Source organism: Manis javanica, chromosome 1 (genome assembly GCF_040802235.1).
Source record: "Manis javanica isolate MJ-LG chromosome 1, MJ_LKY, whole genome shotgun sequence".
Taxonomy (NCBI): Eukaryota; Metazoa; Chordata; class Mammalia; order Pholidota; family Manidae; genus Manis; species Manis javanica.
This window is the reverse complement of record NC_133156.1, coordinates 192,379,922-192,398,412: the sequence shown is the minus strand read 5'-3', so window position 1 is coordinate 192,398,412 and position 18,491 is coordinate 192,379,922. Positions and strand designations below refer to the sequence as shown.

Genomic DNA, 18,491 nt, shown 5'->3' with positions numbered 1-18,491 from the left:
ACAGGTCACTTATCTTTGATCATAGGACAAGAACCATGTTTCTGTTGCTACTCTCCTTCTAAGTCAGCTGCTGTTATTTACAAGAAAGACAGGACCAAATACACGAGGAAACATCAGTGTATACTCATCCCCAGCATTTGGAAAACAACTTTTAAGTGTGTGTCCTACTGATAAGGTATAAAGAATAACATTCCCATTTGTTCAAGGATGCTGAAACCCCTTGCCTGGGACTGCTGTCTACATTGGCAAAGTGAATTATATATATATTAGCATTTTAAAAGGCCCACTGTTCTCACCACATCAGCTTAACTGAGACTAGTTATTTAGTAGGATTCTAATTAATTTAATTCTCCACTGGTGGCAATTTCTGATGGGCAATAACTGTGCCTTTTACCTCTTTGCATCCCTTCCCTAGCACTTAGCTCAGTAGGTTGCACAGAACAGGAACCTAATAAATATTTGTTGATTGAACAAATGAATGAGCCTTACTACAGATAGAGAAGATGCATCAGTGAATTCCTCAGATATGCTTCACAAAATCAACTGGTCCTCCCAGCACGGAGGACAGACAGAAATGCAAGCACCATGGGAAATACTGACACCAGCCTTGCTCAGTAGTTAATAGGACCAGAACCCTGAAAGCAAGCCACTCTGAGTATGCTTCCTAATCAGTTTAATTAGCATTGTTGTCATTTTTTTCATATGGTACCCTCAACCTGGGCATTACATATGGTGACAAAATTCTATAATGAGATAGAACCTGGAAGTCAGTACACAGGGGTTAAGAGTGAGGATTTTGTAATCACATCATAGTGGCACTACCAGGTGTACAATCTTGGGCATGCCCAGTTCCCTAGTAGACAGTGCTTTCAGTTTGCAACTTCCCTGGGGTGTCATTAAACCAGACAACGTCCCACTTCCACCAAAATCCAGAAGCAATCACTGTTTTCCTTCTTACATCAGTGTACACTCAGGTACTTGATTGTTAAGTCACGTTACCTATCCCCTTGCTTTATATTTTTAAAAATGCTCCCAGAAAACACTTAAGGTTTATAAAGCATGTTTATAGACATGAGAGAACCAGTCTTCCCAGTGATCTAGAAATGAGGTAGGACAAGAATAAAGTTGAAAGGAACCAGAGAAAACATCATTTTACAGATAGGGCCAGAAGAGACCCAAAGATTAGGTGAAGATGTAATCACCCAGCTTGAAGAAGAAAAGGAGAGCCGAGCTTGAAACCACACAGTTAGTGGCTGAGCCAGAACAGGCACCTGGGCCTCCGGCTCCCCAAGATGGTTATGAAGGGCTGAAAACATCCATGGAAAACCCCTACTGCTGTGCCCAGAGCAGAGTAAATTCTCAGTAAACATTAGCTGACATTATTATCTTTACTTTAACCTATATCTACCTCTTTATGAAGAGGCATCCCTTTGAACCCCTTTCCCAAGCTCCAGCTGCCGGCTGAGGAAGAAGCACTTGGTGTCCAGTTGGAGGTCACATTTGGTACATGTCCCAGCCCTGGACCTCCAGACAGCAGAAGTTGTGTGCTGTTTGGCCACTCAGTGAGATGAACAAGGCCCTCCAGTGCTGCCTGCCAGCAGGGCAAGAGGCAGAGAGAGGCCTGGACCTCGAGCTGCACCAAAATGATGGGTGCGCCCTGGCCACTGCAAAGGCAGTTGTACCCAAAATGTGAGCATTTTTGGAACATCATGACAACTTTAGATTTGTTTATCCCCCTGTGACATAAACTTTTAAAGAAAATAGGTTTACTAACCAAAAGCAAAGAAAAGCCCACCCTTAAGATGGACCATACCCCACAATCATCATGACTGGATGTCAAAACCCCCGATTCTGCAGAGTCCAGGGTGTATGTGTGGCTCACACTGTTGTGACTGTTTGTGATGCTGGGTAGGAAGAGGTAGGAAGCAGGTGTGTCTTTCATTTTTTGGAGAGAGGAATGGGCCTCGAATGGGGTCAAGTACAGAGACAGGGGGCACCAGGTGGGTGAGCATGGCAAAGATAAAGCCAGGGTCACAGATCCCTGAACTGCCGGCTCAGAGACTGGCCCCATTCACCGTGTCTGGACCAGAAAGCCTAGGAGCCTATCCCCTGCCCACCACCCTGTCAGAGGGAAAGGAAGACACACTCTCAGAGAAGCAGAAAAAGAAAAGAAACTCCACAAATAAGGCATAGTAGCCACAGGCAAATCTGTGCAAAGAGGACCACTGTAAAGGGAAGTCTCGTGTGCTCCGGAGCTCTGAGCTTCGGGTGAGCTTCTGAAGAGGAGTATTTGCATTTTGGTTTTTCCCTTTGTGCGGTGAAGCGAGCAACAGGGAAGATCAGGTGCTCAGGTGCTCCAAAGCAGGGGTGTGAGCAGTTCTGCCAATCGTGGTGCCAAAAGGAAGATAATCTCCACGTATCTCTCAGTAGGCTTTCTAGGTGTCTGAGAAAAGAGGACGAGTCAGCAGGGAGAGAGGAGAGGAAGGAACAGCCGTGGCAGCCAAAGTTGCCTGTTTGCATTACTGTCTCAGGAAATTCAGAAACTATCACCAAGGGGGAAAAATCAGGCAAATTACTTCTCTCAGACCCTCCCCAACAGGGATATTCGACTTGCTGTCTCTCTGTGAGACTTCTCCCTGGCCTGCTCCTATTTCAGGGATGACTTTGCCGGAGTTGGCTGTAAATAGCTGCTGCACCCAGCACCTGCCAGCTCTAGCAGGCCAGAAACACTCAGGCAGCAGTAACTGTGAATCAAAGGGTGGCTGGCAAGGAAAGAAAATGACAGCAGAAGAGCTGAACACAGCAGATCTAATAAAGGGTGAGGCAGAATTTGTACATCTCTAAACAGAGCCAGGAACCCCTGATGAAAGTAGAAAATGAGTAAGATTCATCGTACACAGAAAAACAATGCACATCCTAAATAGCATTTTAAGGGGCATAATCCTTACAACCCAGGGTTGTATAACGTTTCAATCATCCCTCCCTTTACTTCCTTACTATTTCACCACCTTTGAACTTGAAATTAAATATCCCCAGTAACAAGATTCAGGTCATGCTATTGGCTATTTGGATTCTCCAACAGGATGTGATGTGGCCTTGAAATTCAAATTAAGTGGGTGTTTCTCTTAAATCCAGTCTAGAGAATGGAACAGATTGTGAGATCTATTTAAGTCATTTGAGATGAATTTGGTTTGATGAGTAGCTCTTTTCTATGCCCTTTTAACTTTAAAAGCTGTCTACTACCAATTCTTGGTCCCTAAATTCATTCCTACCATGGGAGGGGTGAGTTAAAGGAGAAATCCTTCCAGGTAGTGAACTAAACGTTCTCTGTCAAGAGGAGGCTGCTTAGAAACCCTTGAAATATGGGACATGCTTACATGTGCCCCACTAGGACTGGCACCAAAACAAGCTTTTGATTTTATTCTTAAATCCTTCTGCTATGCACACTTTCCTGCCATTCTTGCTTCTGAATTTAGTAGGTCACAGGGGAGAGACTTGCCGCCTGAATCCCCTTGTCCAGGAGCTAGAGGCTTGGATGCCAGTTCTGCTCAGCCCCTAAACTGTGCAGTTTCAAGCTTGGCTCTCCTTTATCTTCTTCAAGCTGGGTGACCTTACATCTTCACCTAATCTTTGGGCCTCTTCTGGCCCGATCTGTAAAATGAGTAATTACTATGGTTCCTTTCAACTTCAGGCTATCCTTGTTCTACCTCACTTCTAGATCACTAGGAAATTTCTTCTCTTGTGTCTGTAAAAGGGCTCTATAAACCTTCCAGGTGTTTCCTGGAAGCATTTTTTAAAAATATAAAGCAGGGGGAAGGTAACATGATTTAATAATAAGGTATCTGAGTGTACACTGATATAGGAAGAAAAGCAACTATTGCTTCTGAATTTTGCTGGAAGTGGGAAGTTGTCTGGTTTAATGTCACCCTTGGGTAAGTTGCAAACTGAAAGCACTGTCTCTACTAGGGAATCGGAGAAAGAAACATAACATCAAGAACTCAGGATGGATCCTTGGAGAAGAAAGGTGTTCTTGGAACATTCATTGTTTCTGAACATCCAATTGAACTTCATACTGATTTCACAGCCAATATGTAAATTCCCCATTGCTGTTTCCTCACACTATAGCCAAAGCTATATGGCATGAAAGAAGAGTTAATAGCAGCCTACTAAATCCTTCAGTTCTGACACTACATACCACCACTTTCTGGGGACACTGTTAATAGTAGTAATCATCTTCTTCAACATTAATCTCTCTATCTAGCCCTCAGAGAAAGAAAATCATGTCAGCACACACAAGACTTGCAAGATAGTCCTTCCTATTTGAAAGGCTTTGCTGTAATACAAATGTCTATGAAAACCCCAAGCACATGTGCCCAGGAAATGTTCTGTCAGAGTTTGGGGCATTCATTTAGACCTCTGTAGAATACAAGTTGGCTCTCTTGGCCTAAGATTTTTCTTTAAGGTACCACCAGTTTTTGATACGATCATTGATTTCTCCAGCACTGCCAATATTCAAGAGGCTGGGTGCTAGGTGCTGCAGAAACTGAGTCTACCATCATGGACCCAGAAGTCCCCCAGACCATTTTGCTTTATGTGACAATCTGGACAGACCACAAAATTAATGTTCATAGACTAGGTTTGGGGGTTGGGAAGAATGTACTATGTTTGTTTCCCACCATCCCAAACATCTGGGACAGTGTCCTCTAATCTGTGCTCACTGCATACTGGGCAAACTATCAATCTCTCTGCAATTTGAAGTTCCCCTCGTGGGAGAGGACACAGCAAGGACCCCAGCCAGATTTGTCAGTCCCTTCTGCTGCTCCTACCATCCATGGATAACCGTGACCTCGACAAATCACACAGAGAGATGTCTTCCCAAACCGTCAGTCTTGTGTGGGTTTTCCATGGTTCTAGTCCCAGCATAGCACCATCATTTCATACTGAATTTCATAAGTGAATTTGTATTTTCTTTCAACTAAAATAACGTATGGGTGCAAGAAATGGTCTTTTTGTTTGTTTAATGAAGGATCTTTCTTCTAAAGGGAGAGAGAAAAATGATATCCTTTATCCTCTCTTCTCCCCATTCTCCCCAAAAATCCTACTTCTAGAGATATCCATTTAAATTAAGAAATGGAGGTGGAAACACAGACCAGAAACAAAAATGTAGTGTCCACCAAGCGCAGTTACCAACGTTGAAGTTGTCCAAGAGACCTTGATTGTTCTGCTTCAGCTGGGTCTCCCTCCTGAAGTAGTGTCACTCTTTCCAGGTCCCAGAAAGGAGCTTAGTGTGTTTAGGGAGAACGCCCTCACAGAACCCCTAAAGGCCTTTGGTTTCAACAACAGAGGCAGAGAGCATGGGGCAGGGAGTGTTTTTCCACAAAAGAACTCTTGTCTGAAAGTCCCATCTCACCTGGTTGAGATGAACTTTTAAAAATTCATCAAAGCCACCTAGTCAGTCAGGGTTATTTACTTGTCATGGAAAAGACACTGGGGAGAGACGGCAAGGAGGGAGCTCCCAGCCTGCTCCTGCAGGGCCCACAGTAGATGGTAGAGAGAGGCGACTTTGAGTGCCCTTGCACATGGACATCCTTCATCTGGCGGCCGGTGGGGGCGGTGTAAGCCACACCTGTGTGTGTTCATGGACCTGTGTGGCTTGTGTGCTAGCACAGGGAGAAACAGTCCCTTTGATCCATTACAGAGTTCAGCGGAATTAGCTCAGGAATAGATACCAGAACACCTAGCTTCTCTCCTCTCCCTCTCACTGACATGGCCTCAGGCAAGCCCTTACCTTTGAAAGTGAGCTTCAGTTTCCTCACCCACAAAGTGGGAATGAGATATGTCCTAAGAAGGATCAGATGAAATAATGTACATGAAAGCATAAGGCAGTATGCTACCATCAGGGGTCATTATTTATGATGAATAAGCAGGAAAGAATCTAGATACCAATTATTTTGCTATCTTTTTACTAGGCTAGGTAATCCAGCCAGAGGGTGAATGGGTAAGATTTTCCCCATTTAGGTTCACAGCCAGTATGTAAATCTGTAGTCCACAAGTGTCTGAGTTCTATTATTTATAAACCTATTTTAATATGCTATATTGTTTCTAGTTCTCTTCTGGATCTCCAGACAATAAAAAACACCAAACTGAGAAAAGTTCTTTGCAAATGAACTGGGCCAGAGGAATTTTTGTCCCCTGTTTGTAGACCTAACTTATTCGTGCCACTAATGGTGGAGGAATGGGGCATTGCTATGATTCATTCCAACAGTGTGTTCTGATGTGAACCTCTTTCCTCCTATAATTTTTATTATAGAAGGAAATATAAAATCCCATATAAAATCTGCCCCAGATTTCCTAATGTAAGTAATAATGAAGTTTTGTTTGTTTGTCTGCATTAAGATATATTTGCTGAAGGTTTGGGAACCTAAAATTAGAATATTTAATAAGCAACTACTGACATTTATCACCTTATTTGGGATTTACCACTAACCTAGTGATGTTATCTTTCTTGAGCTAAATTAAAAGACAAATTCAAATCCTGCATGGTAGCCACCAAATGCATATATTTGAAAAACAGAATTCAGCATGCCATATTATGCATTATTTAATGGAATGCAAATTATAAGTCAGACAGGAAAACCACACTTCAGCATTAATAAACAGCAACACTAGTACTACATTAATTATGATATTGTTATGATTTATCTCCAAGTTTTGCATTTTGATTCTCCTTGAAAATTAATGCCATCTGATAAGCAATAACCTCTTTCCCCTCCTACACCTCCTACACCTCCTACCACTCCTCAAATCTGTTCCTCCTCCTCACCTGATCGGCGTCTGCCCGAAATGGATACAGAAATGCAAAAGTCATAAGCAGCAACATTGTCTTATAAGCATTAATAATTAAAGAACAAGCAAACACCACCTAAAGCTCCAACATTTATTGTGTCAATGTTAAGCACACTTTTTAAAAGACAACATAGAATGTATAGAAACAAGGGGTCTGGGGACTCATGCTCATTTCCACAATACGGGTAATTAGGTTGGCTGGTTTCCAAAGAGCCAGGACGTCACTCGGGACAGCGATGGTCCATGGGCCCTCTATATGGGACGGATTCACTGTTCTGATGTGGGTCTGTTTTTTTGTTTTTACTTTTTATTAAAAAATATAAATAAAATGGCACTGCAGGCCCAGGCAGGAAGGACTCTGCAGGACTCTGTCTTCGCACAACGGCTTCTTGGAGGCTACTGTCAGAAAACATCACAAACTAGCAGGATGACAGACCACGCAGATGTCAGCAGGGCGGCTCACGTCCACCCTGCCCCTGGGAGCTTCAAATTTTCTCAGAACTTAAGGGCTCTCGAGCTTCCATCCGAAAACTGCCACACATCTTGAGCTCTCTGGGTACTACGCCGAATGGGGGTGTGTGAAGAACCTAGAAAGAGGTTGGAGACAGAGGAGGGGGGAAAAAAAAAGTACAGGTGTGACTTGGCCCAGTGATTTTCTGTTCTCTAACTAGCTCTTCAAAATTATAATCGACCACAGGTGGAGCCACTGGTATCTTAAACATGATTTCAAACTCAATCTCCCCCCAGCCACCCCAACCAAAAACTCTGACCTCTGAGTGCCTTCCCTGTGCCTCCCTCCCTGCCTTCCCTCCAGGGACCTGGGCTCCCTACCCGACTGGATGATAGTCCTAATAAACTCGGGACACACCTGGAAGGAAACACTTTCCCTCATGACTGAGAAAACTGAGTAGGAAACAGCCCTTTGGTTGAGGAGAACGGGGGAGGGAGGAGGGTAAGGGGACATTTCCTTAAAATAATAACAAAACTATAAAGAAACAAAAAATCAAAATTGATGTAAAAGCAGCACAACGAAAACATGAAATGTCATCAAGTTCAACGTCAAAGCAGCCAACGATTTACAAGAGGCGAACAAATTTTTGAAGAGGAAACCAGAACCCAAGAGTTGCTCCCAAATTGCACCAAAAACTGCCTGTAGTTTCTTTCAAACATGCAGTTTTCTTTTCTTTTTGTCTTTTTTTGTGAGGGGGTAAGGCAATGGTGAAGGGAAGAAGGGAGTGGTTATTTTCCTCCAGGCTCCTCCCTTGCTGAGTACATTGACTTGAAGCAGCAGAACTGGGAGTCCGGATGTGCCGAGGAAGAGGGCTACCAGGTGGCATTCCAGGCCTCGTTGCCATGGCGACCTGAAGCAGGGGACTGGGGCCTCCTCTCCCGACATGGCGCCGCAGGAGGCCCAGGGTCTGGAGCTCAGCTGTTCTGCCGAGTACCCCCTGAGCAGTGGAGACCTGGGCTGAGGGCCTCCTGTGTCCAGGTGGGCTCTGGGGAAATCCAGTTCTCAGTCCAGCCCTAAGTCACGTTGAGGCCCCTTAGGCTGATAACCCCATGACACCCCGTTGTCAGACCTGCTACCAATATGCAAAGACCTAACAGACAAAGTGTATAGCATGGGCAGGTACCACGTTCGTTCACTATTTAAAAGCACAGCCCCCTGTGGGTTTGGGGGTATCCTGTTTGAGGACAGACTTTGGGGCAAATTTTCTGCTGTCTTGTCAAGACCTGCTATAATGCTCCCTTGAAGTAGATTTTGCCATTTTACAGAAAGGAAAAACAGTATTTGGATCAACCACTGAATTGTGTTCAGCCAAGTTTAGGTTCTTGAGTACAAAGACCCAAGTGAACTACAGAGATCAGTCTCCTTTCCCATTTGAAAGAGAGGAATTAATCACATCCCAGGACCACAGACAACACTGGGAAATGAGAGAGAGAGAGAAACAGGCCCATCCCCCTAAAGGCTGATTCACTGTTCTTGTGTTTTAGTAAGTGCAACAGTGGGCTAATGGGATATAACAGGATGACAGCAAGTAAAAGCAACACCCCATGCCTCCAACCTGGGGCTCTGTGGCCCTGGAAAAAAATGCACTTATCAGGATTGGGATCCCAATTCCACCTATGCATTCTGACATCCACTTCTCTAAAAATGGGTTTGTTTATTCTTAACTGGGGAAGTGGCAGGGCCATAGGAGACACTTAGGAAAATTAGCTAAGTGGCTCTTGCCTTTTAAAAGTTAACAGTCTTTAAAAAACATTTTCTAAGATTTAAAGAACATTGACAATCCCATCCTCAGACAGGCAAAATTCCCACATAATTTTTTTTTAAATGGGACATTGCCTGTAAAAAAAGAATGGGATTGGGTACATTCTTGAACAGACCAGGCCCAGGGACAGTGGAGTAACAGAATCGTAATGAAGAACACACAGTAACAACGTGGCCATGAGAATCAAGTTTGTGTGTGTGTGTGGAGGAGGGAATAAAAAAAGAAAATACTGTACTTCCTCCCTGTGAGTAAAGCGAAGCAGGACAGGATGGGGCCTGAGGCTCCTCAACTCCTTTTCAGGAAGGGCTAAAATATAGCCCAGCACCTTTTAACAAACTTTCAGTGTCTGAATAAACCATTTCATTTCCTTATTTCTCCAAATGAAACTATATCTAACCCCCACTACCTTCCTTTCAAACTCTCACTTCAAGCATTATGAATATATACAGTATGTACTTATTGCATATACAAAAATGGTACTTAAACAAACAGCTCTATCACAGAATGCCCTGGGAAAAACTCAACTACACACTTCCTGCCACTGCTGGTACAAAGGAAGAACCAAGGGTTCACCTCCCCTTCTTAGCAACCTTTGCAGTGTGTTCGCTTCAGCCCTTTTGTGGCAGTAAATGGTCTCAGGATGGAGGTGGTACATGCACTGGAAGAGTGCCTGGGTTAAAATTGGTGAGAAATCGTATTTGTTGTATTCCTGTTTATATTAAGTTTTCTCAAAACGAAGATAAAAAGGAATGTTTTAAGCATCGGGAGTTAGGTAAGTAGAGAACAGGGCGCCAAAACATGAGGGGTGTCACATAAACTTGAGAATTTTGAAAAATGTTAATGTGCTTAGTATTTCCTCATTTAAAAAATATATCATGAATTCACCCTATCATTGGGGATGTTTTTTGCTATTCTACATTAAGATTTTTAATTTTAGGGTTCCGGATACAAGATGTCACTTATAAGTTACATTCTTGTTGCCTAGCTTTTCATGCTTCTATTGTTCACTCAGCTTCAGAAATAATGTTTTATAAGAGGCCTTCAATAAGTCAAGAGACTAAGTAACCTGAAGAACCTGTCTCCCAATAAATTTATTTAACTTTGGGGCCATGTAAATCAAACATAATCTGTGATTTATCACTTGAGGTTTGTACCCTCCCCATTCCCCATTTGATTTAAGAAATTTGAACATTCAAGCATACAGTATATGCCATTAATTCTGTCTGTCAGGAGGCAAAACCTAATTACACTAAGAGCATCATATACTGAGAAATTAAAATGAATACAGTATATATAAAACCTGCATAGCTGCACTCATGGCTCCTAATAAAAGAGTAACAGGGACACATAGTGGCTTTATGGACATTTAATATGGTGGCACTGAAGCCACCATGTCCAAGACTGGCACGGCACACAGAATATTTCTATCTACCTTGAACAGCATTCTGGATTCAGTTGTGAAGTAACTTAATCCAAAACACATAGACCTCCTCTCAGTTCACCACCCATTATCAACTTTGGTAAATACCTTCCGTCCCAGCCTCACTCCTGTACCAGGCTCTCCCCAGTCCTCTTGCACTGACTCCTCTCTGTCTCTCTCCTTCCCACTCAAACAGGCTTTAAAAAAATACACCTACTTTTCTATTTTAGAATGATAAAACTATTCTTGCCCAGATAAAAGGCATTACATGAAAAGGCCACCTCACAGGCACCAGGGCATAAGAACTGAGCAACAAAAATGCTACCACAAGAAGACAACAGAACGGCTTTTGTTTTGGTGTTGACAAAAGTAAAAACAAAGTCGTATCCATTCGTCTACACTGGGAACAGGGAGACAGTATCACAAAGGTATGTGTTTTAATAAAGCAAATAGATGCTGCAACACGCAGTATTTGTAAAACTGACAACACAGATTTCTAAGGAGCGTTGTTTTTTTTTTTTAATGACCTAACCTTCTTTTCAAAGATGACGTTTCATTGCATGCGCAAGAGAAGATTGAAGGGTATTCCCACTCTCATTTCCTACTGGCCAGGAAGACCTTATAAAAACAACGAAAAGATCCATCCCATCTCTGGTTCCTAGGATCTCAGAATCACAAGGCAAACCACCACGCATCTCAGGAAATCAGTGGTTCATTCCACAGAATTGGCCACATCTGGCTAAACTCTAAGTGTCCATTTTTTTCTTTTCTCTCTCTCTCTCTCTCTTTTTACCTGATGCCTTTGTTTCTGGATTTTTAGATTTGGGGGTTAGGAATATTCTGGGTATGAGGAAAGATTCTTATGTGGAAACAAAAGGACTGATAGTTTGAAAACCCTTTTTTTTTCTTAACATTATGTTCTAAGAGAGGGCCAGAAAAGGGAGAATAGAAAAGAACTTTCAGACAACAAGAACAGCAAAAAATCAGAAGAAAATAAAAGTTAAGATGCTATTACCAGTAAGTTTTTCATTTATATCTGAATGGGTTACTGTTAAAGATGGAAGGAAAGTTTTTAACATCAGACTGAAAACACCTTTCATTTCTTGGAAATTATTCTAGAACTATAAAGTCTTAAAACTACTTCCATGGTTTGAGGTATGTCTATTTTAATATAGTAAGTACTTTATGTTCCTTTAGGGTATAATACACACATCAAAATGCCCATAGAAATAATCCTGAAAAAGACTGACTGGCCTTCTCTTAAAACCTGTTATTTTCTTGAAAGTAATTTACAGAGTGTGTCAAATGAGGACACAAGAAGCTTACATTGTGTACTTTAATTTTTTTATTTTTTCAATAAAGGGACAAAATGGGTGTATGAACAGGTTAATGCAGACAACTGCCAAAAAAACACAGACAGTGGTTTTTCCAATAGAACTTAACAAAGACCAGAAACAAATACAATAAAAAGCCAGGTTGTAATGACCTTTGGTCATCCAAATAAAAAAAAATAAAAACAAAGAAAAATAAAAGATCAAATTAAGTGCCTCTGTTTTGAACAGGGCACATAAGCAATAATAAATAGTGACTCCCATAGTAAAAGATAAAATTTCAAGTTACGACAAACAGCTTTCATTACAGGAATAGAAAAGGCCAATAACAAAATATTCTGCATTGCCATTTACAAAAAAGTATTGACTAAAGCGGGCTTTCTCTTTAATATGCTTTGCATATGAAATTCTTTCCAATCTAAATATAAAGCACCATTTAGTTTTTGGCAATGAAAAAAACTGCAAAACATTGGGGTTTTTTTTTTCCTTTTTTTTTTCTTTCTTTCTTTTACTGCATATGAAGGTAAGATGCTGGAATGTAGGGTGATAGAAGGAAAGGGACAAAAAGCACACTACATAACAAACCAACGCTATTAGCTTGCAGTACTGCATACAGTATGGCAGCAGGAAAAAGGAACAAAAAAGGATATGTACAACCCCTAGGACAGCCATCCGTGTGACATTCTAGCAGGCTCCCCCAAAACTGCCATTATATGGCTTCTCATCTGTACAATGTCACACTTTTTTCTTTCTTTTTTTTTAAGCATACAAATAATTTGCACTATATTATCCTGCCAAATTAAAAAAATATACTGTGGCAGCCTGTCTTTTTTTTTTCCACTACCAAAAAAGGTACATTGATACCTTTTAAGAGAACAAGCAACAGTTAAAAATACAAGCTTCAATATAAATACTATAGTGCCTAACACTAGATGAACATTTAATTCAAATACCATTCTAGAAATACAGAAAAAAGACCATAAATGTGTTTTAGCATAGGAATCAACAGGAGTGTGCATTTTCCTATATTTAAGTACTATATAATCTTAAACCTTTCCCCAATGTATGTTTTTTTTTTTTACAACCTGAAGAGCGGTGTGTATCCAAGGCATAGAATTTCCACTACCATTTTTAAATGGATAACAAGTCTTGTAACACCACCAAGACAATGGAACCCTAAAATGCAGTTCCCCCCTAAACATAATGAAGTGTTTTTTAAAAAAATTTTTTTCTTAACATTTATATTTAAAAAAGTTTTGTACAAAAAAATCCTTGCACTGTAGAAGCGAAAGCAATCATTCATTTCTATGTTAAGTGTATTCTGTTTTCCATTCACAGCGCTTGCAATGTTGAGTCCGAGTAAGTAAGCTCATAAGTCAAGTAAATGGCTGGCAAAGTTTTTAAATTTTTTTTTTAAATGCTCATCAATGAGATTGTGTTCAATTTTTTTTTTTTTCAGCATTCTTGCAACTTTTCCCTTAAGTATAGACCTGTAAACTGGGAAAATTGTACAGTGCACTTAATTGTCCTATCTGAGCAGGTTTATTTTATACTCAACCTCTGTACCTCTGATTAGAGAAAAGATACAGATATTACAGGCAGAGTCAAGTGCTATTTGAACACCAACTGGGGCAGATGCTAGCTTAATAAAAAAGAAAAAATTAAAGAAATAAAAATAAAAACAATGAATCCTCTCCCATGTTAACACAAATAGCACACAGTGTATGGAAAAGAAATGAAGTACAACTTTTAGGGAGCACAGACATATATAACTGCTACTCTTAAAATTCTTTCTCTTCTTTTTTAAGAATGTCACATTTAAACGCAAGTCTTAAGAATCATAGTTAATCATCATTGTATCAATATTAGCTTATACACCTGTTCTAGTTTAAAATGGCAAACAGTACCACATTGTGCTAATAAATCACATATTTTTTTTCCCTCTGTCACCTCTGTCAAACCTTATTGTCAGTCTCTTCTTTTTAATATGGTATATGAGATCTTAAAGTTGATCTTTTGATTGTCCATTTGACAACCAAGTAGATCTGGATCTATTTCTTCTGGTACCAGAATTTTTAAGAAACATGTTATTTAAAACAAGGTTATCTTCATAAAGTAAATTCCTTAGTATTTAATTGTGTTCCAGGGCTTTTTGCACGTTGCACATTCAATTTAATCATCATGTAAAAAAAATAAAACTTGGGCAAAATAGCCCCATTTCTTTTAAGCTCTCACCAGGAGCACAATAGCTTTTATACTGGTATAGTCAGTTTTGCTTACAAGATTAAACTAAAGGGAAAATGATGATTAACTAGGACAAAATGGGTCATATTTTTAGGTAGCCATTGTTGTGAGAAATACAATATAGAATTTTACGCTAGGTCCTAAGGATTATTACCTCACCCAATGCTGAATTAAAGTACAAGTTTATAACAAGTGGAAAGAACCATCAACATGGTCGTAATAGATCCAAGGCACTCATATTTTAAAACCAAATGGTAGAATTAACTTGTTTTGTTTTTCTGTTAATTTGTCAATTGAAGGCCTTTTCTTCCTCTCCAATTAATACATTTAACCCTTTAGAGACAGACATTTAGCTCAGAGATTTTCTTGCAGTGCTAACTATTCTGTCTATAGAGGGTTAACCCAAAGACTATTTTTCCTCCTCACGTTATAAAATAAAACTGTACACGATATGTATTACAGAATGCATGCGGCATGGCCTTTTTCTCTCTCTCTCTCTTTTTCTCTCAGAACGGAACTGGAAACAGCAACATGTTTGCTCAGCAACGAATCGGGGACAATTTAAAATAGCCATAACATACCATACATGCTGTCTAAGTTAAAAAAAAAAAACATACACAACATGTAAATTATTGCACAAGAGAAAGGCTCAAAGTTTGCGTAAAATGCAATAGTATTGCCCCATACACAGATCATGCATTCAAACGGTGAGAACATAAACGAAAAAAAGAAGACGAAAAGGAAAAAGAAAAAGAAAAAAAACAGGTGTGCTGGTGACAAGCACTCTCGTATTCTTAGCTTCCGTTACTTCTGTTTGTTTGTTTGTTTAAATCACATGGGACTAGAAAAAATCCTACAGGAAGTGGGACTGCAGGGCGACGGGGAAGGGGGTTGGTGAAAAAGGAGGTGTCAGGTGGGAGTGAGGGAGGGGTATTAATATACCTCTATTCAGTTTTTATATCATTATTCAACACTCGATCACTGTGCCATTTTTTCATGTGTTTCTCCAGGGTACTGTACACGCTAAAAGGCATCTTACAAATTTCACATTTGTAAACGTCCTTCCCCACCTGGCCATGCGTTTTCATGTGCCTGGTGAGCTTGCTACTCTGGGCACAGGCATAGTTGCACAGCTCGCATTTATAAGGCCTTTCGCCCGTGTGGCTTCTCCTGTGGACAGTGAGATTGCTACAGTTCTTGAAGACTTTCCCACAGTACTCACAAGTGTCGCTGCGTCTGCCCTCTTTTGAGCTGGGCCTGCCCGGGCCCGGACCACTAATATGGGGCGTGCTCCCTCCACTTCCCGTGCCGCTGCGCCCCGAGATCCCTCCGTCCAGCTCCCCGGGCGGCGTGGAGAAGCGCAAGCTCCCGTTCTCCGAGGAGTGCTCCGACGAGGAGGCGAAGGGCGATTGTCTGGAGTCTCCGAAGCTAAGGAAGGGATCTTTGAGCTGCCTGGAGGCGGCGTAGCCTGCGAGCCACTGCGAGTACACGTTCTCCGTGCTGGGCATCGCGGCCGGGGGCAGGTCGAACTCCTTCTCGAGCTTGATGCGCTTGGAGAAGGGGCTCAGCGAGCTGGGGCTGCCCAGCAGCAGCTTTTTGGACAGGCCCCCCGAGGCCGACTCGCCCGGGGAGCAGCCGCGGCCGTTAACGGTGCCATCGTCTATGCGGTCCGACTCGCCGGCCACCGAGTCTTCGTCGCAAGTGTCCCTGTGGCCCTCGGCCTCGGCCAGGTGGCCGCGCTTATGCTTCTCGCCCAGGACCTGGTGGAAGGCCTCGCTGAAGTGCTGCATGGAGCCGAGCACCATGCCCTGCATGACGTCGGGCAGGGCACGGCCCTCGTCGCCCACGCCCACCACGGCACCCCGCGAGCTGTTCTCGTGGTGGCGCGCCGCCTCCAGGCTCAGCCCGAAGCCGTAGTCCACCCTCTCGCTCTCCGTCAGCTCCTCCTCCTCCTCTTCCTCCTCTTCTTCCTCTTCCTCGTCGTCCTCCTCTTCCTCCTCGTCCCCGTTCTCCGGGATCAGGTTGGGGTCGCTCTCGCTCTTGAACTTGGCCACCACGGACTTGAGCGCGCTGCTGGCGCTGCCCACCAGGTCGCTGGTGCCCGGTTCCGGGGAGCTGGCGGTGGAAAGGCCGTCGTCGGACTTGACCGTCATGGGGGATGACTTGTGCATGTGCGTCTTCATGTGGCGCTTCAGCTTGCTGGCCTGCGTGCACGCGTGGTCGCACAGGTTGCACTTGTAGGGCTTCTCGCCCGTGTGGCTGCGCCGGTGCACCACCAGGTTGCTCTGAAATTTGAACGTCTTGCCGCAGAACTCGCATGACTTGGACTTGACCGGGGGCTGGGAGGGAGGAGGGGCGGATTGCAGAGGAGGGAGGGGGGGCGTCGCCAGGAAGGGCGGCTTGCTACCTGGCTGGAATGGTTGCAGTAACCTTTGCATAGGGCTGGGCCGGCCTGGGGACAGCGGTGGGCTAGACGTGTTCCCTGCCAGCTCTCTAAGTCTCCTAGAGAAATCCATGGCGGGAGGCTCCATAGCCATTGGATTCAACCGCAGCACCCTGTCAAAGGCACTCGGGTGATGGGTGGCCAGGGCCATCTCTTCTGCCCCCAGGCGCTCTATGCGGTGGGGGTCCAAGTGATGTCTCGGTGGTGGACTAAACAGGGGGGGAGTGGGTGGAAAGCGCCCTTCTGCCAGGCCGGAAGCCTCTCTCGATACTGATCCTGGTATTCTTAGCAGGTTAAAGGGGTTATTGTCTGCAATATGAATCCCATGGAGAGGTGGCTGGGAAGGACATTCTGCACCTAGTCCTGAAGGGATACCAACCCGCGGGGTCAGGGGACTTCCGTGTTCGCTTTCTAAGTAGATTCTTAATCCGTGAGTGTTCTGTGCGTGTTGCAAGAGAAACCATGCACTGGTGAATGGCTGTTTGCAAGTTGTACATGTGTAGCTGCTGGGCTCATCTTTACCTGCAAAATAATACAACACCAACATCAATGTTTAATCACTGAGGAGGGCATTCGCAATTGCTTACTCATGTTCCACCTCCAGCCTCCCCTGCCTCCAGCCCTCAACCCCAAGGCCTAAGCCCTCACTGACCTATCTCCCCTGTACCTAGATGGTACTTGGCACTTCTGGTGATCGGGCCTCAAAATATATTTGTTGAAGCAGTCTTCCTTCCATTTAATTCAGTTCTAAGACTTTTAAATCCAATCAACAAAGCAGGAAAATCTAGACCAATTCAAGTGTGAGGATGAGGATCCCTGCATTCTAGGGAACCTCAGCAAATATCTTGTGAACTTTCCAGTGTTTCACCAGCAGTGGTTTGGGGTAAGCCATTTCATTTCTGTGCCTCTCTTCCCTCATTTGTTAAGGGAAGGACTAGGACAGGTGACCTGAGGGAAACTTTTCTGCTTCCTAAATCCCATCTTTCTAGTCCCCTCCCAGGTGGCAGGTGAACTTTCTCAACAGGCAATCATTTCATAGAGGTATCACAAAAGAGAAGGTCAACTCATTACAATTCTCTATGGCCGAGAGAGGCTTTTAATCTTAGCCTGAAACACACTAATTGCTGATACTGTTAAAAATGAGAAGGTACTCCTAAAATAATTCCATTGAAGAGAGACTAGCAACATTCTCACCTCCCAGCCTGCGTGAGGGTCAGTGAGTCCCAATTCTGGTTCCACAAAACCCACAGGGACTCCTAGTTTTATCTCATGGGATGTTACAAAAATCTCAAAAGGAAATTTAACAACAGTCCGTACCAAATCTTTAGGAGGTGTACCCCAGTGAAATGAATCCAAGTCTAGAGAAGTTAGGAGGAGTGGCCAGTGCCAACTTAAGCAGACACAGCATCCCAGTTTAAGGACAGTTAAAGCAGCTAGCACCATGACCGGCAGCAGGCTGAGAAATGGTAAATTATCCTCCTCCTCATTATTTTGAGAGGCTAACAACGTGAACCAAATTATACAACATCCTGCGCCCTCGGCTGAGCCTCAGCTCCAGTTGAGAAAGAAACAGAAAGATACAGTTCAGCTAGTCAACTCTTTGGCCAGTAGCCAAGCCGTCTGGAGAGGGGTCCTGCTTAAGTCACATTATTTCTCTCTCACTGAAAAGAACCCGAGAGTGGTAAATGCCACTCTGGCAAAGAGGGGCCAGCTTGACTTCACAATCATTCATTTTGGGAGATAGCTAAATAAAAATATATAAATATATATATATATATATATTTATATATACACACACACACACACAGATATACATACACACTGAGGGAGTAGCTAACCATTTTACCAGTCAACTATTCCATTTAAAAGGGCATAAATGGTGACCAAAGAACAAAGATGAGAAAAATAGATAACTTCCCAGGAAATTCAAAAAA

General features: G+C 42.9%; 1 protein-coding gene across 6 annotated transcripts in view; it reads right to left on the bottom strand.

Annotated features, from left to right (window-relative positions):
- Positions 1-6,923: 6,923 nt before the first annotated feature.
- BCL11A (BCL11 transcription factor A) overlaps positions 6,924-18,491 on the bottom strand; it is a 97,300-nt gene continuing 85,732 nt past the window's right edge. For 3 of the 6 annotated variants that reach the window (XM_017666658.3, XM_017666659.3, XM_017666661.3), the window contains exon 4: positions 7,445-17,079. In XM_017666658.3, the coding sequence (XP_017522147.1) occupies positions 15,059-17,079 (2,021 nt within the window). In that variant the 3' untranslated portion in view covers positions 7,445-15,058. The other 3 variants (XM_073212865.1, XM_017666662.3, XM_017666660.3) reach the window with 3 other exon arrangements.